Here is a 23,591-nt window from a genome sequence, read left to right as displayed (position 1 = left end):
GGAAGGTGAAGTCTGACGGCTCAGAGAGCCAATTGTACGTGGCAGAACGGAAGGTGGTACAACCATTGTCGTAGCGGTGGTGTAGGCTGACGTCATATACACTGGATGTAGCCTCTCATATTTTCTCTTAGCCTCAGTGTAGGTCAGTCGGTCCAGGGTCTTGTATTCCATTATTTTTCTGTCTTGCTGGAGAATCCTGCAGTCTGGCGAGCAAGGCAAATGGTGCTCTCAGCAGTTGACACAGATGAGAGGTGGGGCACATGAAGTATTGGGATGTGAAGAACGTCCGCAATCCCGACAGGTGACGCAAGTACAGCAGGCCGAACTTCCAGCACTTAAATCACCGCATCGGGGGAGAAATATATGGCTTTACGACACAGCTGTAGACCTTCATCTAGACCTTCTCGGGTAATGTATCACCCTCGAAGGCCAATATGAAGGCACCGGTGGCAACCTGATTATCCCTTGGACCCCAGCGAACGTGCAGCTTATCGTCAGACTGCAGAAGAAGGTCTCTGTGAAATATGATACCCTGGACCATATCTAAGCTCTTATGGGGCGTGATGGAAACAGAAACATCCCCAAGCTTGTCACAGGCGAGTAGTGCCCATGACTGGGCAGAGGATGCTGATTTGATCAAGACCGAATCTGACACCATTTTGGACAAGCCCTCCACCTCCCCAAACTTGTCCTCTAAATGCTCCACAGAAAACTGAGGTTTCATTAACAAGAAAGATTCCCCATCATCTCTCATACATACAAGGTACTGGGGTGAATAAGCATTGCTGCCATACTTAGCCTGGCGTTCCCCTCATGGTGTGGCCAGGGGGGGGGGGGATTTGGGTCCTATTTCTTAGCATCCAAGTTAGACCTTGACCGCTTAGAGACTGCAAGTGTTTGACCACAAGAAAGAGATGACGTGCTACGCTTCATGGCCTGTCTGCTCTGATGCCACCCACTCCGACCAGGGGCCCTCCCCACGGGCGGCACCCGGCCACAGTGAAAGTCACCTAGCAGGATGGCCATTGCTTGGAGTCCCGATGCCCCAAGATCATGGCCATCTACTCCTTGGCATACGCGGGGAGTTAACGACGCAGGCATCAGCAGAGCAATCCCAGTGTGGTCAGGGGGCTACAACCAACAGGGTACATGGCGGCCCCACCACGACGGACTGGCTACTGTGCCGGATATCAGGCGCAAATGAGCTAAGAAGTCCATTATGGTCGACAGTGCAGAGGATGGAGGAAAACGCACCCAGGAGGGTGACGTCGCCTAACAGCTGGAGAATGAGCGGAAGTGCAGATCCACGTCGATGAAGGATGCGTGAGGTCTCAGCACATGATGGACACTATGCACCACGTAAGGCGCCCTTCCCCAGTTCGCTCGCTCTTCGAGAAAATTTTAAAAAATGGACGTCAAACCTTACAGGGGACCATCACATAAAGGCCGAAATGTGTGAGACTCCTTTTAGTCACCTCCTACGTCAGGCAGGAATACCTCGGGCCTATTCTAACCCCTGGACCCACAGGGGGGTGGGTGGCCTGTCCTACCTGTGGACTCTCGAACCTTGTCGGATTTGCTGTCAGCAGCAAGTAGTATGGGTTACCTGCGACTGGGCGCCATTCCTGGCTGGAATGTTTTCCACACGTGGTTAGGACGCAAAGGCCATCCAAGTGGGTAAGAAAATGAAAGTATCCTGTGCTAGGCATAACTTGTAATTTTCATGCTACTTAATTCTCTAACATTTAGTTGAGAAATTTGTTAACTGATGTATGTAAAAATAACCCTCGTAACCCTCCCCCCGCCCCTTTCTGTCCCATCCACTTACCCTCGTATCTTTGCCTTGGCATATCTGAGAACAAAGCGCAATGATGTTCGAGATACAAGTGTTCCAGAATAAACCATTTGGAACACATTATTGAACAAGGTTTTCCGCAACAGACCACACTTACATGTTCTCGTATTGAACAAACATCATCAATTGGGACTGCAATGGGGACGAGATCGCAACTGGGCCGTAGATCAGTGTAAACGTGTCACCTGGTCGGATCTACAACGATCTTCCCATTACCGACAGCGCCTCACAGGTATCTCCTTCGATCTTAAGAGTGTCTCCGACACTTCTTGGAAGCATCACATCATCTGACAGCTTCATAAATGGGGCTTCCGAGGACGACAAACAATATTTATACGGTCCTTCCTTTCCAAACGATTCTTTCGATGCCGAATTGGTGATACTCTTTTCCGAGTGATTCGAGCGAGAGACTTACGTTCTTCAGGCCTCTGTTTTAAATGTGACTCTGTTGTCATTAATGGTATTACGCCCAAGGTAAGGTCTCTCGTTCGATGTTCATTCTCTGCGGACATCTTTTCCGTATTCTGCTCCTCCTCTAACCTTGCAACGAGCACTCGTCAGTTGCATATAACTATACAACGGTTTGAAGAGTGGGCAGATAGCATAGGACTTAAATTTTCCTCAGACAAATGTGTTTGTGTTTGCTTCAATCGTTGTTATCGTGCTTTCAACCTGCCTATCCTTAAAATAAGGGACGTTGTTTTCGATTTTAAATGGTCAGTGAGGCTTCTGCGTCTCACATTTGATGAGCGGCCGACTCGGCTACCACATCTGAGGAATATTAAGATCAGAGGTTTAAAAGAATTGAATATTTTAGAACACTTCAGCTACAGGTCATGGAGAGCAGACCGAATATTTTATATCTGCTCCAGTTTTACAAGATGTTTTTGAGATCTCGTTTTGACTATGGATGCACCGTTTACGGCTCTGCTGGGTCATCTTTTCTTAAGATCATCGATGCTGTCCACCATGATGGAATTCAGTTTTCAACGTGAGCATACAGGACAAATCCGATTCCCAGCCTCTGTGTCGAGGCTGGTAAACACCGGCTCGTCAACCGGCATTCATGATGTATGTAGCCTATACTCTCCACCACACAGCCCCTGCATTCCATGGCAGAACTTACTGGCTCTTAGTGCGGATGATATCTCTGTGCTTCATCGAGGTTTGAGTCGTTCGCCAACCTGGTTGATACGGAGACCCAAGACCCAGAAATATTTTAGATTTATCAGTGTAGAAAAATAATTTTATTCGAGTCTATTTTTTAAATCGATGTTTTACAGAATTTTATCCGACCACCGTGACTGTGAGGCCGTTTTCAGTAATGGGTGTAAGAAGAGAAAATCCATCGGCTATATATGTATCTTTAGGGCGTTGGAGTAGATGCAGTGTCTTTGTGTTACCAAATCCCTTATTTGCATCGACATCGTAAGTGCCCGTGAGGCTATCCACTTCAGGTAACCAGCAGGAAAGTATCTTCAGCTGATCTACGACAACCTTTTCCACAAGCAGAGGCAGGGGAAGAAGGTGTCATTCTGTTGGGTACCAGGGCACATGGGCATTATGAGCAATGATGCAGCGGATGAAGCAGCTAAGGATGCCTATTTAGCTAACAAAATTTCTGCTGCCCCTGTAAATGCTGTTACTTCGCTGTTGAGGCAATAGATCATGTGTCTGTGGGAGAAGGAGTGGTTAGGATTGAGAAAAAACAAGCCGTAGTCGGTGAAACCGAGGACGCGACAGTGGCAGTCCTCCTTCCGGCAGCTGATGCGGGAGGATGTGCTTCTAACGCCCCTCCGGATAGGGCAATGTCCTCTGGCGCATGGATTCTTTCTCCAGGATAAGAATCCACCAGTATGCATTGCTTGTGGCGTACAGGCATCTGTACACCAGATTTTAACGGGGTCATTTTATACCAAGCCATTCGGGCTGCAAAACCAACTTACCAGATGACTTGCCCTGTATTTTAGGATGTGATGCATCGAATGTAATCCATATTTTAAACAGTCTGTGTGATTTCCGATCTTTTAAATAGTATCTCTGGTAGAAGATCTTAATGTGTTTCCAGGATGACTGCTTTCTTTATTATTTTCCCATTGTCCAACCAGGCACAGATCACTGTTACACTATTTCAGATGTGTGTGGGTATGGTCTGTGTATTTTAATCACAGATTGCTTTGAAGCGTACGTCATTTTGTGATCTGTGTGAAAGTTTGAGTGATTCCCAGGATGGCTAAGGATTACATTTTATAATTTACCTGTTGGAACATATTTTTCACAAAACGAAACCAAATTCTATACAGTTAGTGGAGTATTGGTGGTGATGACCTCGCTGTTGAGAGCCCTATGCATATCACTACCATCGGATGAATCAGATTTCTTATTACACCAGGTCGATCGGCGGATGAGCAGTCATCTAGGTGAATGGCTGCTCGAAACACGTTTCACACCACGGACGCAGGCCGGTAGGGGCTGTATTATGCTATGGGGGACATTCACCTGGCCTTTCATGACATTTGCGTTAGTAATCAAAGACATCATGAAAGCTTTGGACTACGTGAACATTACTACGGACCACCTCCATCCCTCAATGCTTGGTGTCTGCCTCGACAGCGATGACCTCTTCCAGCATGATTAAGTGTCGCATGTAACAATGCCAGACTCGTGATACAGTGATTTGAAGAGCTTGGTAGTGAACTTTTAACACCATAGCTCTACTGATTTATTTTGCCTTTTGTTTTATTTAATGTTATATCGTTGACTATCTGTAAATGTTGTTGGATTGAATCAAAAACACAAAATTGTATACTCCTTTCTTTGTAAAAACTTTGATGTCTTTGAGAGTGTTGAAAGTGTAATCTATGAGGAAATTATGTGTTTTGTCTTTGTCATATAATCTCTTTGGTTATCTTTAAAATTAAATAATTTTATTTAAATAATTTTGTGTAGAACTACCAATATGTGCAAATGTTCTGTTTTATTTAATACGTTTGGTTGCTGTTATGTAAACTGCTGACCTTCACTTAGGGTTCTTAGTTATTTTGTATGTAAAAAGTGTTGTGGTTCCCCTAGGGAACGAAATTGTGTAGCGTGCGCAAATTGCGGTTGGCCTAGGTACAAAAGGTGAAACCAAGAGTCTATCGGGGACAAGCTACCAAACTGTGATCTGCCCATGTAAAAGCTTTATATTGTGCTGGTTCCGAAAGAGGCTTTTCCTGATGCCTTTCAATGCCTCGGATGGATGGATAAAGAGATGGAACTATTCTGAAATTGGTATCTGTCATAGTCACCAAGAAATGACAGAGTCCAGCAATTCTACCTGCAAATCCACCTACCAACATGCAATCGCCACCACATTGCGCAATCACTGTAATGGAACACTATAATAATGTACAGTGAAGGATCAGTTTATTGGATGTGTCAGTGGGCTCAAATATAAGGTAATTTATAACTGAATTTATGTAGCTACCTCGATTTTTTTCCTTATCATAACACCTCTCAGGTTCCTCTCCGTTTGAATTAAAGTGATTACCGAGTGTCCTTATTGAAAGAACATTAAAACCTAGTGTTTTAACTAATTAATGCCTCTTGAACATAGTAGAAAGAAAGTTAAAGTTAATGTGGCAAGAGAGTGAACTAAAGTAAATGATGCTTGCTGAAAATAATTTTTCTATTAAAACTGCTTATTAATATGTTGTTGCCAGCTTCAAAATTAAAATTTCTTAAAACTGAGGCTTATAAAGTTTTTCTTAGTAAATGATCACATTGTTGCCTGCGGTAAATCGCAAAAGGTGAATCAGTATCTTACAAATATGTCAATTTAGTGTTTCACTGTACTAAAAGTTGAAAACTGCAATTGTGGAAAGTTATATACTCGTGCTTGCTAGGCACTTGTTTCTCTTGTGTATTGAAAGTGCATATTAACAGTGTAATAGGATCCATAGTTTATCCTTTACGCTCTTGATAAATAACAATTAATAGAAAGACCCCTACCTATGAAAACAGTAACTTCTTTTATTCAAAAGACAGTGAGAAGCAACCTATTAGTGAATTCCATTTAACTTTCATTCTAAATAGAAAAGTATTTAGCTGAGAGAGACTTAACCTGTGACCAGTTCATAATTTTGCAGTGAACTACATTTACAATTTTATGTCAGCTAGGAAAATGTTTGAAAAGTAACACTGAATCTATGTCCAGTTTATGATTCTACAGTGCACTGTAATAGTAATGTTATTGAAACCACTTTGAATGCGTCCTGAAGATGGTAGTTTGTATCGTTATCTGTTATATTTATGCAAATGTTTGTTGTGCTCTAGCTGTCAACTCCAAACTTAACGTTAACATATGCAGGTGTCAGAGTTCATTTCACTCGCGTGTGGCAAAATATAGGTTGTGTGTAGTTCAAATGGCTCTGAGCACTATGGGACTTAACATCTTAGGTCATCAGTCCCCTAGAACTTAGAACTACTTAAACCTAACTAACCTAAGGACATCACACACATCCATGACCGAGGCAGGATTAGAACCTGCGACTGTAGCAGTCGCGCGGATCCGGACTGAGCGCCTAGAACCGCGAGACCACCGCGGCCGGCGAAATATAGGTTGTGTTTGTCCGTTAAAGTTACTCATAACTAATTTCTTAAACAAGGACGTTAATCATTCTCATGCCTAATTAGGTTGGCGACCGTTTTTGGTTTATTCTTGGAACGGTGTGGATAAGTAAATTATTGTTTGTTACTGTTTGAATATTTACGTGATTCTGACTTTCACTTCCTATAAGCCACCTCCGTTAGGTACAACACGGTCAACATAACAAAATTCCTCTCAGAGGGTAACACGGCTCTGCTTTTTCATACTATAATTACTTGAACAAGAATAATTTCATTATACGAACTGCCTTCAGCTTTGAGGTTATGGTATAGTAGTAGAGGACAGTAGTGTTATAAACTCAAGTTGTACTGGCCACCAAATTTGCTTGAAGTACTTGAACAATAAAAATTGAAACCAAGAGCTGTACTGTAAATCAAACGTCGTTTATTCAAAACGCGCTACCTGTTTTGAGGCGAAAAGCGCTATCTTCAGGCCAACCAACGAAGTCTAGTGCAACGGATCCAAAATCAACAGGATTACGTAACTCCAGCTGCACTCGACTTTGTTGGTTGCACATGCTGGCGTAACAAGCTTAATAAGTTTTATTGTTTCCATTTGAAGATTCGGTTGGTCCCTGCCATTGTGGTTCGTACGTTGATGGCAGATAACGCTTGGTGCTTGAAGATAACGCTTTTTCGCTTCGAAACTGGTAGCATGTTGTGAATAAACGACGTTTAAATTATAGTAGAACTGTTGGTTTAAAAAAAAAAAAAAAAAAAAAAAAAAAAAAAGGCGCCTAGAACCGCTCGGCTACAGCGGCCGGCTTCAATTTTCATAATTAAAGTACTTCATGTCCAGCTGCTGTCCCATTGTCGTCAATGGATTGATTACCGGAGACATTCGCTTGATGTGAACCCAGTGGAAATAATTTTCGACGCTGTCCGGCTCCAACTCCGTATCCTCGAACCACCGGAGTGTAATTTACGAGAATTGTGTGATCTGTGCATAGACACCCGGTTCCACATACCTCCAAAACCTACGAAGGACCTGTCGAAACCATACCACGCAGAATCGCTGCTGTATTGAATACCAAACGTGAACCACACGCTGTTAAGCAGTTGGCCACAATGTTTTTACTCATCGATGAATTTGTGTTCTGTTGTACTCGTTTTCTAGTTATCCAACTTTATGCTCTATCTAAGATTGTCGCAAAAACGCTAACTGCCAAACTTTAAGCTCATACATCTTGAAAAACTTGTAACCAGGTTAACTCCTAAGTCATGTTTGTACTTTCTGGGAAGAATATTAACAGAAATAAACACGTAAGTGTTGAAATTGGATCTTTATGGTGTGTAATACATTATGTTTCCTAAATCCATATATATTATAACAGTGTATGTATGTATGTTTGTTTGTTTGTTCCAAATCTCCCACTAAATCACTGGATCGATTTAATCCAAACTTGGCACACATATCACTTTCTGTCTGGAGAGACCCACTTTGAGAGTAATAACTACCTACCGCTCAAAGAGCTGGAAGTGGTGATGAAGAGGTAGTGTACGAACTCATGATGCGCAGATAACCAGACTATATTCATACAGTACTTGAGAACGAGAGTACTTGTGACTGTCAGCCAATTTTACGCATAATTTCAAATATTTACGAGAATTTTTCTCAGTGACACTTTCCACAAAATGATCAAAGAAAAAAGTTTATCTCTTACTAAGTTTTCGCTATTCGTGCAGTAAAACCCTATAAGACGTGACATTTTAATTTATCACTTATTTACTAATAACTCTATTCGCAACGCATTTCGCAGTGTCCACATACACCAGCAGAAGTATATCATCGTATAACACATACTCAGGAGATACTACGTCATAAACTTTGAGCTGCCTGAAAACGAAATTGTAGGCCGAAATTCGCTAGAGATACATGTAAAATATATGTACAAATATGTGTGAAGTATCTTAAATATATGTGACATGTGCGTATGCGGCCAAAGCAAGAGGGAAAGAGCGCCTTCTAAACCCCTGGATCGATTTCAACCAATCTTGCTACACATATTACTTACTATACGGAATGAAATACTGTGGGGGTAAGAACCAGCAGCCTCCTATTGGTGTGGGAGTGATAAAGTGGAGAGAGAAGGGTGGGAGGAGATGGCCAGACAGAGAGAAGGGAAAGGAGGATATGGACAGAGAAAGGAGTGAGGGGGAAATGAACAGTGAGGGCAAAGGAGGAGATGAACATAAAGGAGGCGGAGCAGGAGAAAAACAGAGAGAAGAGAGGAGGAGATGGACAGGGAGAGGGGAGGAGGCGGTGGACAGAGAGGGGAAGGATGAAATGGACAGCCAAAGAGAAGAGGAGATGACAGATGAAGAGAGGTGAGAGGCGGAGATGGACTGAGAGAAGGGAGGAGGGGATTGGCAGCAAGAAGTGGGAGGACGAGATTGGCTGCGAGAGGATGAGGACGAGGAGGAAGGAGAAGAAGGACCGAGAGAGAGAGAGAGAGAGAGAGAGAGAGAGAGAGAGAGAGAGAGAGAGAGAGAGAGGGAGGGAGGACGGCAGACAGACAGATAAGAGGGGCATGAGAACATAGACCCAGAGTGAGATTGGAGGAGGAGATGGAAAGTGAGGGGAGAAAGGAGGAAATAGACTAAAACAAGACTTGAATAAATACATGCCCAGGCAACGCCGGGTATTCAGCTAGTACGATAGAAATACTGATAAACAATGTTTTGTTGTCATAATAAAAATATTACCTGAGATAGTGAAATGAGTAGGACATTCTATTCATCTTCGGGAGGAAGGTTTTCCGTAGTATACAGAATCTCTAAACAAATTTCGGAACGCTAGGCAAAATTGATTACACCACCACCTAATATGTTCCCTAACGATTAGGTGAAATCCCTCCAGGATACGCTACGGTCGCAAGTTCGAATCCTGCCTCGGGCACGGGTGTGTGTGATGTCCTTAGGTTGGTTAGGTTTAAGTAGTTCTAAGTTCTAGGGGACTGATGACCTCAGAAGTTAAGTCCCATTGTGCTCAGAGCCATTTGCACCAACCCTCCAGGATAGTTCCAAGATAATTACTTCCCCTGACCATGTCAGACTGAGCTAATGCTCTGTCGCTAATCACCTCGTGGCTAGCTGAATATGAAACCCTAACAACAAGGTTAATGAATCATACACTCTAGATGGCGTGTGACAATGATGATGAACAGAAATGAGTCACCAAATGGGCAAGGGTTAACAACAAGGAAGTAATCGTATTGGGCAAGACTGCTTCCGTCTTGTTTCTGGACGTCAGTACAGTTTAACAGTAACATAGCAATGTGCGTAGGATTGTTCATCTGTGAAGCATGTTGTTAACGTCGTGATCGAAACGCATTTGCAAACACCTCCACGATTTACATTCCATGACTGCAGACCTAATTAGAAAGGAGGCACTACGCCGTACCTGAACATGGTTGGAGCGCTGATTAAATTTGAAATTTCACTTACGGTCGTATCGGGGAATCACTTGAAAACTTAACAAAAACACAGTACTGGGAATTGATCCGAATAGTCCAGTACGTCAAGGAGGAACCATCTCTCTCGCTGTGTTTCAACGGATAGGATCATTTATTCACGTATCCACCACACTCAGGAACATGTGCACTGTCAGCACAAAAATAACTCTACTTATATATATTTTGCAAGGCATTGTTTTATCGCTCTTAGTTTAATCTCAAATGTGAAAGTTCAAAATTTCGGGACATGTACAGAGCAACGTGGGATGAAGACTGCAAACATTGCTTAGCACTGTGTTGCTTAGCAGGCTATTTGAACTGTGTGAGTGTGTGTGAGACAGAGAGAGAGAGAGAGAGAGAGAGAGAGAGAGAGAGAGAGAGAGAGAGAGAGAGAGCGGGGGGTGGGGGGGTGGGAGGGGGGAAGAGAGGGGTGAGATAGAGAGAGAGAGGGAGGGGGATGGGGAGGAGTGGAAGGTTTTTTGTAACGATTCGACCGCCAGATTATGTCATCGACATGGCGATTACGCTGGTCAGCAGTGGTTTTTGTACAAAAAAAGTAAATACGAGTATTAAACTTAGTTTGAGATCGTAATGTGACATAAAATGTGAAATGAGAAAATGTCCTTCATGTCAGGGTTAAGTATCACAACAGTTGTAAGATTTACTATATACTTATTAATTGCTTTGTGTTCGAAAGCAGTGTGGAAAAAACAAGTTCAGTGTCTTTTTTGTTCTTGAGTGTAATGTGAACCATTGTTTAAATATAGCATTGTAGTGAAGGTGTAGTTTTAATGAAAGAACTAAACGTTCCATGTAGTGCTACAGATTGTTCCTTGTTTACAGACGTTTTCAAGACGAGTCAAAGACGTACTGTTAAATAATGACAATAAGGTCCCATCTGTACCTGTAGGCTACTCTTTGAAGAGAATTACGTTAATTTATCAGAGACACTTGACGCTATTAACTGTAAAGAAGGCAACTCAATAATACATGCTTATCTTACGCTGAGGTGGCAAGTCGTGGGATAGCGATATGCACATACACAGATGGCTGCAGTATTGCGTACACAAGGCATAAAGGGGCAGTGCATTAGCGGATCTGTCATTGGTACTCAGGTGATTCATGAGAAAAGGGTTCCGACGTGATTATGACCGCACGACGGGAATTAACAGGCTCTGAATGCAGAATAGTAGGTGGAGCTACACTTATGGGACATTCTGTTTCGGAAATCGTTAGGGGGTTCAGTATTTCGAGATTCACAGTGTGAAGAGTATGGCGAGAATACCAACTTATAGGCATTACCTCTCACCACGGAAAACGCAGTGCCCGACGTCCTCCATTTGACGACCGAGAGCAGCAGCGCTTGTGTAGAGTTGTCAGTGCTAACATACAAGCAACACTGCGTGAAATGACCCCAGAAATCAATGTGGAACGTATGACGAAGGTTGCGGCGAAATCTGGCGATAATGGGCTATGGCAGCAGACGACTGACGCGAGTGCCTCTGCTAACAGGACAACATCGCCGGAAGCACCTCTCCCGGGCTCGTGATCGTACCAGTTGGACCGTAGGCGACTGGAAGACCGTGGCCTGGTCAGAGGAATCCCGATTTCAGTTGGTAAGAGATGACAGTAGGGTTCCACTGTGCCGCAGATACCACGAAGCCATGAATCCAAGTTGTCAACAAAGCACTGTGAAAACTAGTGTTGACTGTGTTTACATTAAATGGACTGATCCTCTGGTACAACTGAACCGATAATTTATTGGAAATTGTTATGTTCAGCTACTTGGAGACCATTTTCAGCCATTCATGGACTTCATGTTCCTAAACAACGACGTCATGTCACCGAGCCACAATTGTTATAAACTGGTCTGAAGAACATTCTGGACAATTCGACCGAATGATCTGGTCATCCAGATTACCCGACATGAATCCCATCGAACATTCATGGAACATCATCGAGAGGTCCATTCGTGCACAAAATCCTGCAACGGTAGTACTTCCGAAATTATGGTGGACGGCTATAGAGGCAGCATGGCTCAATATTTCTGCAGGGGGCGTCCAACGACTTGTTGAGTCCATGCCATGTTGAGCTGATGGGCTACGCCGGCAAAAAGAACGTCCGACACGATATTAGGAGGTATCCTATGACTTTCGTCACCTCAGTATAAGATAATAAGTTTGCTCACTAGTCTACAGAGTGGTTTCACAAAGTATTGTTTCCTTTGTCTTTGGGACGACCGTGCAAAAGTCAAATATTATACAGTTAAACAGAGGCCACCACGAGAAGAATTGGCTCCGAGGAAAGAATGTATGAAATATGTATCTCTGATGGAGTCTCAAAATGTTCCCCTTCCCCTGCTGCATGTAAAGCTCGGACTTACCAAGAATTTCGCAATTGGGATGTACTAAAGTACTAACGGTTTCATGCATCTACGTTAAGTGTTCCCTGAACTAAGTAATGCAGAATTGAATTAAGGGATTTTTATAGGGCCACATATCAGGGAAAATAATGCCTGATAAGAACTTTGAAGATAATTAATTCAGAGCTTGCAGCATGTTATCTTTTATGGATGTCGTTGAAGGATCCCTAGGGAATAGGAGAGTAGAAATCAGTGACGTATGAGTGGGAAATCTTATGGAGAACTATAAACACCTTGGATGCAGAATATCTCGAAAAACGCACTTCCTTCACTCTCTTTGAGATTTCTTCCCGGGCAATTTGGCAGCAGTTAGTGACTAGCATGGGGAGAGGTTCTATCAGGAAACGTTGCGGAGGGAAAGCTGTTATAGAGGAAGCTGGAACTATACTTTGTTAAGTGGTTACTGCGGTTTTTGAAGCGTGAAGTATCTACATCGCACAGAAGGAAGTTGTCATCAAAGGTCTCAACCACCAACATCATCATAATCCACGAAAAAAGTGTTAAATGTTTGATTGTAAAAATCTACGTCAGGCCTAAGTCAATACAGTAATGTAATTTTATGACAGTAAGTATGTTATAATTAAAGTACCTGCTTCAAATTTTTTCAAAGACCACTGTAGTCTCTGCTTTTACACATAGGTATTTTAAAACCTGCATAACCACAAATTAGAAGGTGATCGCGAAAAATTAACTGGATTTTCAGAATCAGCAGGTCAGTGGCGTTTTATCCCTATACCAGAAAAGATGTTGACCAGTGTCATATTCCACTAAAGTTATTTACTTGTCATTACCTCACTAATGATTATCGTAACAAAAAATTAATCTAAATTAAAAATAAAGTTACAGAACTAGTATCTGTAACCCATTAATCATCTTGCTGTGATAATATTCACCCCCCTTTCATTCCACTGATTCATTTGAAAAACTTCTGTGTTATCTGTGTGTTGCCGTGTCAACTGTCTGCACATGTTGTGATGTCAAACTTCCATTAATGCAAGCAACGTAAAATTGTACGTAGTTACTTGTAGATCTGTTAATCTTCTCTTCAGGCGTCTCAGTACACACTTATAAGTGACGGGCTACGCCACAGAAATGCTGATAAGTAACGAGATTCAAAAAGACGTTTGATATGAGGGAAAAGAAACGAAAAAAAGTCATTGAAAACAAGTATGGCACCCGCCCGCGTTTCGGTCACTGCAAGCAAAGGGACGGATGAAAAGAAGCGAAATGAAGCGTTCATAAGGAACCTTTAAAGCTGTAGTGTTGTCTAATTACGGAGAAAAATTTAGACGCTTGTTTACAGCCTCTCATACTCTTTTTTACTCTCGGAAATATTACAGCTCGCTGAACTGTTTTAAGTAATTACACTAAGGGTGGAAGCGATGTGCACCATTTTGCTACCGGATTTTGCGAACATAGCCGCCATATTATGAGGGGCAGTCAAATGAAAACGAGACAAATACAAAAAAGTAAGTAAACTGTTCATTATTTCAAAAGTAATCACCACAACAATTAATACATTTGACCCACTGTTAGACAAGAGGGTCAACGCCTTCATGGAAAATATTTAGTGCTGCCTACGGAACCATGATTGTGCTCAGGCATGCACCTCTTCGTCCGAAGCACATCTGAGGCTACAAATTTCTTTCTTCAGAGCTCCAAAGATATGGAAATAGCATGGGGAGAGATTGGTACTGTATGGAAGATGTGTAAGGGCTTACCAGCGGAACTTCTACAGCGTAGATGAAACTAGCTGCCAACAAAATTTTGACTACGCAGCAGAGCCCTTACACATGATCGTGTGGCGGGTACTCTTAAAGGGGGATTGTAAGGGAATCTTCTGTACGATCATGGGCATCCGTTTTACCTCAGAAGCATCTATCGGAAAACTTGAATCTTCGGCAACACAATGCAGTACCCCATCGCTCCCGAGTTGTGTAATAATAGTTTGGGGAGCATTTAAAGGGCATGTGGATGGTTGGTTGACCTACGTCAGCTCCCCTCAGTCCTACTGAGAACATTCGACACACCATGGAGTGCGATTTGCGCACAATTCATTTTATTTCGATCTATCTTAGGAAGCTGTAGGCAACTGCTGAGCAGTCGTACATGAAGAAGGTTTCGGTGTCTCGTGGGGCACATAATGACGACCATAGTTGCCGTCATCAGGGCGGGAGGGGGATCTGAACGCTACTGGGTAGGTATCTCTAGTTCGACTACTTACTGGTGTCTGTATCCATGAGTTTACCATGCTGTGTGACTGATTCTCATCCAAACGATTAAATTTTCACACTTAGAAAAGTGTTGCACAGCATTTAGCAAAGTTGTATGTTAATCCGATATATGCCACAGCGTTTCGATGGATCGAGATATTGCGAATGTTTGGATGGAGACAGTGCGTTTCGTTTGCATTTTCTCATCGCTCTTCACGCCAGACACGTCACTTAGTTATTTACAGTTCTCTACATATATGGTTCAAATGGCTCTGAGCACTATGGGACTTAACAGCTGTGGGACTTAACTTCTGTGGTCATCAGTCCCCTAGAACTACTTAAACCTAACTAACCTAAGGACATCACACACATCCATGCCAGAAGCAGGATTCGAACCTGCGATCGCAGCAGCAGCGGTTCCGCACTGAAGCGCCTAGAACCGCTCGCCCACAGCGGCTGGACAACCTACCCTGCAGCATCCTTGCAAGCTTTACAGACTGTCTGCAACCACCCTGTATAATATCAAGGTACAGATATATTTAGTAGCAATATATAACGTTTGTACCTCAAGAACAGAGTACTGAAATAGCTGGAGACGTTTCACTAATTAATTCTGCATAACTTAAAAGACAAATTGTCGACAAGTTTTGACGGATATGATAATTTGATAAAAATGGCATATCGTATGTTTCGTGAAGACAAAATTGACCAAACGGGAAAGTATTTCAGACATGTCCATTTGGAAACCGAAATGCTGACAGTGTAACACCGGAAAAGGAAGTAACGTCCTACGCGCCTACACAGATAAGTCTTAGCGGCAGAATCTCAAAGGCTCTTTGTGTAGCGGAACCATGCAACTAGTCACAGTGTCATTCTTACGAAAAGTTAATTTTATTGTTTAGAAGAACTGTACAACAGTCTCTTCCATGAAATGGAAACAATGTAATAATAACACTTACATCAAAGTTTTTTCATTGATTTGATGTATTCTGAAGGACTTAAGTGCAGATGTAGAGCTTGAAAAACCATAATTACCAAGTCAACGTTGCTAACCACAGAACTGATTAAAATTGGGAATAAAAGCGAAAATGGCATTGGAAACGGAAGCGAGTAAACATGTTGTACAGGGGAGACAAGCTTTCATTGTAGAAAATTAGTTTATCTAAATTCTCATTTTGTCTTAACGTGAGCCCGCATCTCGTGGTCGTGCGGTAGCGTTCTCGCTTCCCACGCCCGGGTTCCCGGGTTCGATTCCCGGCGGGGTCAGGGATTTTCTCTGCCTCCTGATGGCTGGGTGTTGTGTGATGTCCTTAGGTTAGTTAGGTTTAAGTAGTTCTAAGTTCTAGGGGACTGATGACCATAGATGTTAAGTCCCATAGTGCTCAGAGCCATTTCTTAACGCGAATTGAAAATATGCTAAATATATGATTTAATTTCGTGTCACTTAAATTTTGAATTTCGAGAAACGTATTTACTGTTTGCATTATGCTGTGCAGGAGACTTATCAACAAAACGCATTGTACAGCCGTGTCTGGAAACAGGCCTTGTATGTTGCTTGGCGGGATGCTGGCGGCGAAACCAATTCCGAGCTTCTTTAACGGAATACCTGACTATTACCTTTGCGTCTACATCTACGCCCTGTAGGCCATCTTACGCTGTGTAGTGAGTTGCTTCGCGTTGTACTGTCAATGCGCTTTTTCCCTGTTGCATTCATGAATGGTGCACAAGAAGTAAGACTGTGTAACGTCGATTTTCTCTTATTTTACCTTTCTACGAGATATCTGTGGAATACTTAAGACTGGCGTTCACGGAATTTTACCATAAAACTTTTCTGTTGCGCACAACGTCTCTCTTGAATCGTCTAACGCTGGAGTTGGATAAGGTTCGGTAGCGCTCTCGCGCTTATTATGCGAAAGCTTTACGAACTGTGCTGCTCTTATTTTCATCTTCTATATACAGTCTGATCAAAAGTATCCAGACACCCCTACGTAATGCAGAATTGACCAGTGCATGTCACGAGAGAAGAACCCGCCAGTATCAAAGTAGGTAAGGAGTATTATGCTCTCAGTGGAAAAGAAGTAACAGCAGATTGGGACGGTCAGAAGAGCTCAGTCACTTCGAACGAGGGCTAGGCATTGGGTGTTACTGGAGTAACAAATCCATCAGGGACGTTTCAGCCCTTATAAGGCTGCCAAAGCCGATTGCTGGTGATGTATTTTTGGGGTTGAAACTCGAAGGAACAGCCACAGCTAAACCAAGACCAGGTAGACCTCAAGCACTGGAACCGTCGAGCGTTGCGGAGGGTAGCTGGAAAAAATCGAATTAAATCAGCGGAAGGAAGCACTCATGAGTTCAGAATTCCTACCAGTAGTCCCGCTAGCCCAATGAGTTAAAAAAGAATGTGGCACAGTGGTTGGGCAGCTCCTCGTAAGCCACACTCAGTGGTAATGACGTTTGGGGTGGTGTAAACCACGATGGCACTGGACAGTGGATGACTGGAAACGACTGATCAGGAGTGATGAATCACACTGGACTCTGTGGCAATCCGATGCAAAGGTTTGGGTTTGGCGAACACTTTTACAACGTTACCTGCCCTCATGAGTAGTGCTAACATGAAGTATGGAGGAGGTAGTTTTTCGTGGTTAGGATGTGGTCCCTTAATTGCCCTTAATAAAACTCTAAATGCGCAAGAATGTGAAAATATTTTAGAGCATTGTGTTCAATAGTGGAACAGTTCGGAGACTATGACTAATTGTATCAGCATGACAATGCATCCTGTCATAAAGCGTCATCTGTGAGGCAATAATTTGTGGACAACAACGTTCCTGGAACAGACTGGCCTATTCAGAGTCCCGACCTGAACCCAGTGCAGCACCTCTGGGATAAGCTAGAACGGGAATTCCGCTTCACACCCGAGCTTCCAACATCATTACCTCCTCTGGTTTCGGCTCATGTGAAAGATTGGGCTGCCATTCCTCCACAGATATTCTGGTACCTCATTGAAAGTGTCTTTAGCATAGTTCAAGCTGCCATAAAGGCGAATGACAGACACACCCCATATTAATGTCCATTATAGATGTCTGGGTACTTTTTATCAGATAGTGATTCTTGAGCCTTTCTGATATACGGGGTGTTCAAAAAGTCTCTCCGCAGTGCCGTATGATTGTTAGCCGCGTGTGCCGTATGCCGCTGTGAATATACCGAAATAAAACTCAGTGAAATACAAGTCATTAGCTTACTGAATATTCATTTTTACTTACAAATTTTCACATTAAATGTTGAAATTGTCCCCCCCTCCACCCCCTGTTGTTGAATTCACAATTTAATTCGTCTAATCATACGGTACGCGCGGCTAACAATCATACGGCACTGCGGAGAGATTTTTTGAACACCCTGTATATCTCCAGTTGAAAAGTTATCAAGGGTAGGTTGAAGAAGGGTATTGTAATATATATCTTTCGTAGATGATTTACATTCCCAGCAAACATCGGCCTGGCATCTGATTTTGCTACAACTAGTTCTATGTGGTGGTTTCGCTTTGATCACTTGTGCGTGTAATCGTGGACAATTCACGACAGTGAATGTTTCCAGTGTGTGTTCGGCAATCGTGCTGTTGCATAGTAACAAGTATTCCAGCAAGTTTATGGGTACTTAGTTACGTCTGCTTGTGTTGAATACCAGCTGTCAGCCGTTGCTCGAAGCATTGATCCTCTGCAAGTCTTCCTTCGTTTCACGAAACTTTTTCTGGCGTTGTTGCCTCCGTATTTACAAAAGCCTAATCCGAAAATCCGCGATCCATTTCGTGGATATTCAACATTGTTAACCAGATGAATTCTATGTATAGTGAGCAGTAATTGCGTGCAAAACTCCTTGAGGTACGCTGTAAGTTACTTTCAAATCTGACGATGTCTTCCCGTTAAGAAGTACATGCTGAGACCTTTCGTAAGTTATGTTTCATCATAGAAGTTCCAAAAATGTCATTATATAGGATCATAAAGAGTATTCCATAATTATATAACAGATTTGCGTCAGAAATGTAGATCTGCAGTTTTGTGCACTTGTTACGTGGTCCTTCTTGACGACGGGATCGAACTGCGCCGTTCCCCAATCGCTAGAACGCTTAGTTGCTTCAGTGATCTACAATAAGCATGTTCCAGAAAGTCATTCGCATAATCAATTCCGAGCCTGTATTCTTTCTTCTGATTACAGCTTTTATTAGATTTCGCACTAAGTTATCTTCGCGCTCATTTTGGCTTCGGTCAGCTTTGGCTTCGTCAAAAACGCTCTGATTTCTGATGAAGCTCTCTCTGCTTTCGTAGCAACTTTCTAATTCAACTACTGACAACTCCAGGAGTTTTCTATCCCTCACAAGCGTGCGCGGCACATACATGTCTGGAGCATGTTGTAAAACAGTGTTGAATCTTGGGCATTAATATCACACATTTCCGTCTAAGAGATGAACGTTTGCTGATGACTGTTCAGACAACTTACGAGTATAATCCATTTCTTGTCGCCCTTGTTAACCGTAAGTATTTTCCTAATGTTCCTCACATTCGTTCTGGCATCCGAAGTAAATGATAGTGTAACACCCAGTCACGGACTACACGGTACGCACTACTCACACCTTAAAATGACTTGCGGAGTACAGATGTAAATTTAAATTGAAAAGTTCGGGTCTGCTTGTGATCAGGAGATCAAAGGTTGCATTCTCAGGAGTCGCCTCTTTAACTACCTAGGAGAATTTTTAGAAGAGATACCTAGAAAAATTTCACACGAATCCGTATCCCCGGCACCTATTTTAATCACATGAGTCTCAGAGTTTCTAGATTGGAAGCTGATGAGGGACGGTCAATAAATTTATGCAAGATGATTAAATCTTCTGTGAAGCATTCTGTCGCTACAGCTGCTGATTTACGTGGCCGATGAAGCATCTCAATTACGTTGTAGTATCAAATTTTGAGGCTTACTTTCACATAGTTTATTTCACACTCGGGATCTGTAGTATCCCGACGATACACTATCGAGTTCCTGACGGAAATAAATATGCCACTTCCACTTGCATCCAGCCTATTCTTACGACTTTTATACCAACCTGAATTTCCGATTTCGCTACGACTCATTTGTGGTTTTGGCCAGGTTTTTGTCCATAATACCGTTAGTAAGCGAAAGTAACTCTGGATCCATACAGTGGGCGTTCGTGCAATTAACTAAAAAGCCACATCTGAACATCACGCTAATCTGGACGTTTTGGGAACCTTAAACAATACCGTGAAAAAAGATCAAATGTTTCAAGTTAGATACAAGAAGCATTTTAGAATTCGAAAGCGCTCATTTCATGCCAAGACAGGACTAAAGTACACTCTTTATGCATTAGCGTCTTCTAAACGGTGATTTTGACAGTTACAAATATTTCCACCTATAATGCACGACCACTCATCTCAGTGTCTAGGAAATCTTCATTTCAGATATGGATAATGTCCTGTAGGTACAAAAATGTAAAACAACACACGAGTTTTTGTCGTAGCAGCCTGTTTTCAAATGGTTCAAATGGTTCTGAGCACTATGAGACTTAACATCTGTGGTCATCAGTCCCCAAGAACTAACCTAAGGACATCACACACATCCATGCCCGAGGCAGGATTCGAACCTGCGACCGTAGCGGTCACGCGGTTCCAGACTGAAGCGCCAGAACCGCACGGCCACACCACAGCCTGTTTTAAGCAGGCCAGTAGCAACATTGTCGTGTTATACATTGATACGCTAGCTGTCGAGTTTGAAATCTATTTCCATTTTTAGTGTACACCTTCATTTTTCTATTGAGTGCCTGCTTGGGTTTCACGTGTGCACTTCAAAAAATTAACATTTCATTCCTTTGAAAAATATCATTTTCTCAAACACGTCTCAATTCAAAAGATAACGTCAAAGTTTCTTCAGTGGGGAAAAATCGTAGTATACTGTTGTCCTCACAAATAGTGCACTGTGAAAACATAGGCTACTGTGATATTTTTGGTATTAATCGAAAGATATGCAACTTATCAAGAAAACTAAGATTTATTTATTTATTTACGACCAGTCCATATAATTTACGTGTGTGACTTCCTGTTTTCAATATTTTACAATCTAATGAAACCCAGACTTATACATGTTTTTAACATAATTCGCATTTGGTGATTTATATCCTCATTTACACACACAGAAAGCAGTAGTTTGACATTTTTAATTACACACGTTATAACAGAAAAATTTGGTGTAAATGTATATCCGAATGTGAAAAATTTTATTGTGGCAACAGTATCATGACTCTCGATAGAAAAACACAAATATGAATGATTGGTTATTTTATTTACATTTTCGCTAGACATTTTGATCGTTTCATTTAAAATGTATGCAGCATAGGTTAATTTTTTTCTATATGCTGTTCTTGTGTGTAGGTACTGGCTGTGTGCAGAGAGCGAAAACAAAGTAGTTTTACAATGTGGATCTGAACATTTATAATTATTCGTTTGCTTGTATTGAATTACCAATGCATATATAAATTCCTTTCAGTCGTCACTAGATGCTTCCCAACTGCGGGCTTCAATTTTACACGATTACGGATAGAATTCTGAAAAGCAGCCAGAAATTACTGGAAGATGTAGAAAGCTCCCGAGCCTACACAGATAACGGGAAAACCTTGATAATAACCCGAATACACATGTTTTAACCGAAAACTGTTGTTTCCTGTATTTAAAAATCATGTCATATTTGAAAGCCCATTATATGACTCGGTGGAAACTGACATCTTATTACAGTATTACACTTAAAACACAATGATTTCTTCGGTTCAGTTACTTTCAGTTCAATATCGAGAAATAGCATCAATTTTTTTTCCTGTTTCTGTAACTTCATTTACATGTAATAACACAAACATATTTTAGTGCCTCGGTGATCGTGATAACAGGTTCTTCCATCACTTCGTCTTAACTCTCCTCCTCTAAAGAACATTTACTTTTTCCTTTTATTCGCGTTACTTAGCGGCTCAAATTTCGGCTCATAGACATCACTATTTAACCACTCGCGGATTTTTTCGTTATCTACGTCTTCTTAAGCAGAAGTTTGTATTCCATACGAAAATATTCATTATAATAAGAAAACACTTCAGCATTGGTTTTTTTTAATTTTCCCAGATACCTCTGGTCTACGCACGGATAATCCGAAAACCAGATAATAAGCACACGGGCAATCGAGAATTTGTTATGTTTATATTACTTTTTAAGTATTGAAGCACCAGAATAACTGTCAATTTTCCGTTCAGTATACGGAAACTGATTGTTTTCTCTCCTAAAAGTGCCATAGGTTACCATCAAAAATCATAAAACAAAAGCCAACATGTATATTACATTAACTTAATCCAGATGATGGAAATAAAATTCTCGGGAACGCGTAGTGGAGAAATAAAGTGATTCGATAAAGATAGCTGTATTTTTCAATCGCTAAAAGTTTCTTGCGCCGAATTTTCTTTCACGCCAACAAATTCAGAAAATGTGCTTGCAGGTAATACAATACTGCGCCCCCTGCAGACTGATAAGGACTGTACATTAGCAACTGACGCAGCGCCACACTAGCACCTATTATCGAAAGTATGATCCTTTGCGATATCGAGCGCAATTTATGATTGGATTGATGATTTCTCATTAGGCAGGGCGGTATGTTATCTTGGGTGGAGAGTCTCAACGTATGTAGAAATAATTTCAGGTGGGACCCTTGCTGTTAATGTTGTGTATTAAAGACCTAGCTGACAATATTAATAGAAACCTTAGACTATTTACAGATCATGCAATTATCTATAATGAAGTATTGTAAGCTATTCAGGTGTTCAGTCAGATATTGATAAGATTGAGATTTGGTACAAGGATTGGGATCTTGCTTTAGATATTCACAAATGTAAAATTGTGCATTCCACAAATCTCAGAAGCGTTTATCCTATGACTACAATATCAATGAATCACAATTAGAATCAGTCGACACGTATAAATACCTGGGTGCAACAGTTTGTAGGGATATAAAATGAAACGATGAAATGACACAGCTGCAGGTAGGATAATATAAAAATTCAGACTAGAAGATTGTTTACAAAACAATCACGCGTGCCATCACAGGATATTGCTGAAATATGTGGGACTCATATCAAATAGAACTTACAGGGAGTAATAAACGTTTACAAAGGATGGAAGCACGAGTTGTCACAAGCTTGTCCGGCTCGTGGAAAAGGGTCTCGCAGATGCTGAAAAACCAGAACTGGCAGACGTTTGAAAATGGAACCGAACTATCCCGTGAAAGCCTACTAGGAATCTAGGAATATAGTAGCACATCCTACGTGTCGCTCCAGTAGCGTTCGCCACGACAAGGCTAGGCTAACTGCAGCGCTCCGTACGCTAATGGAGCGAGGAACACTGTCCGCCATGCAGTGCGGCACTCACCTCGGCGCCATGGTGTGTGGCTGGCGACGCAGTCCGGCGTGCGCGCCGCCGCCCTGGTATTTATCAGCGCGCAGCCGCGGCGTGACCTTTAACCCGCCGGCAGCGGCGCCCGGCACACACTGAGGGGACGCGGGCAGGCTTATCGGACCAGCTGGCTTCCAGCCGACGACCACGCTTCCTCTGCCGACTGCCGACTCCGCCCCACTGCCTTCTTGCCGAAGCACTCGCGCGAGACTTCGCTCCGATTCCGAGAACACGTGCCGCTCTAGACTGACGGGCTCCCACCGCACAACTGAGCGCTACACTGGTAGGCGTCATTGCCACTGCGCTACGCGAGGGATGGACTTCGTTCATCTGCGCCGACGTCGCAGTAGGGTGACACGTAATTAGCGGAAGACGCATTTGTAGCAATGCGACTGACTCAGCGCGAATCTACTGCGTTGTTTGTGCGTAATTTCGTGCTACCTGACCAGTGCAGACTCAGATTCTCTATCGATAGCGCTAAAGCGCTAATTAACAGCAACCACACTGGTTTCC

At 42.4% G+C, this 23,591-nt stretch overlaps 1 protein-coding gene across 1 annotated transcript in view; it reads right to left on the bottom strand.

Annotated features, from left to right (window-relative positions):
• Window positions 1–23,333, bottom strand: part of LOC124721803 (aminopeptidase M1-C-like) — a 437,502-nt gene extending 414,169 nt beyond the window's left edge. The window contains exon 1 of the mRNA XM_047246924.1: window positions 23,055–23,333. Within this exon, the coding sequence (XP_047102880.1) occupies window positions 23,055–23,065 (11 nt within the window). The 5' untranslated portion in view covers window positions 23,066–23,333. The remainder of the gene's footprint in view (window positions 1–23,054) is intronic.
• Between the last annotated feature and the right edge of the window lie 258 nt (window positions 23,334–23,591).

Source organism: Schistocerca piceifrons, chromosome X (genome assembly GCF_021461385.2).
Source record: "Schistocerca piceifrons isolate TAMUIC-IGC-003096 chromosome X, iqSchPice1.1, whole genome shotgun sequence".
Taxonomy (NCBI): Eukaryota; Metazoa; Arthropoda; class Insecta; order Orthoptera; family Acrididae; genus Schistocerca; species Schistocerca piceifrons.
The sequence above is the reverse complement of the archived record's forward strand: the minus strand, read 5'-3'. Positions and strand labels throughout refer to the sequence as shown.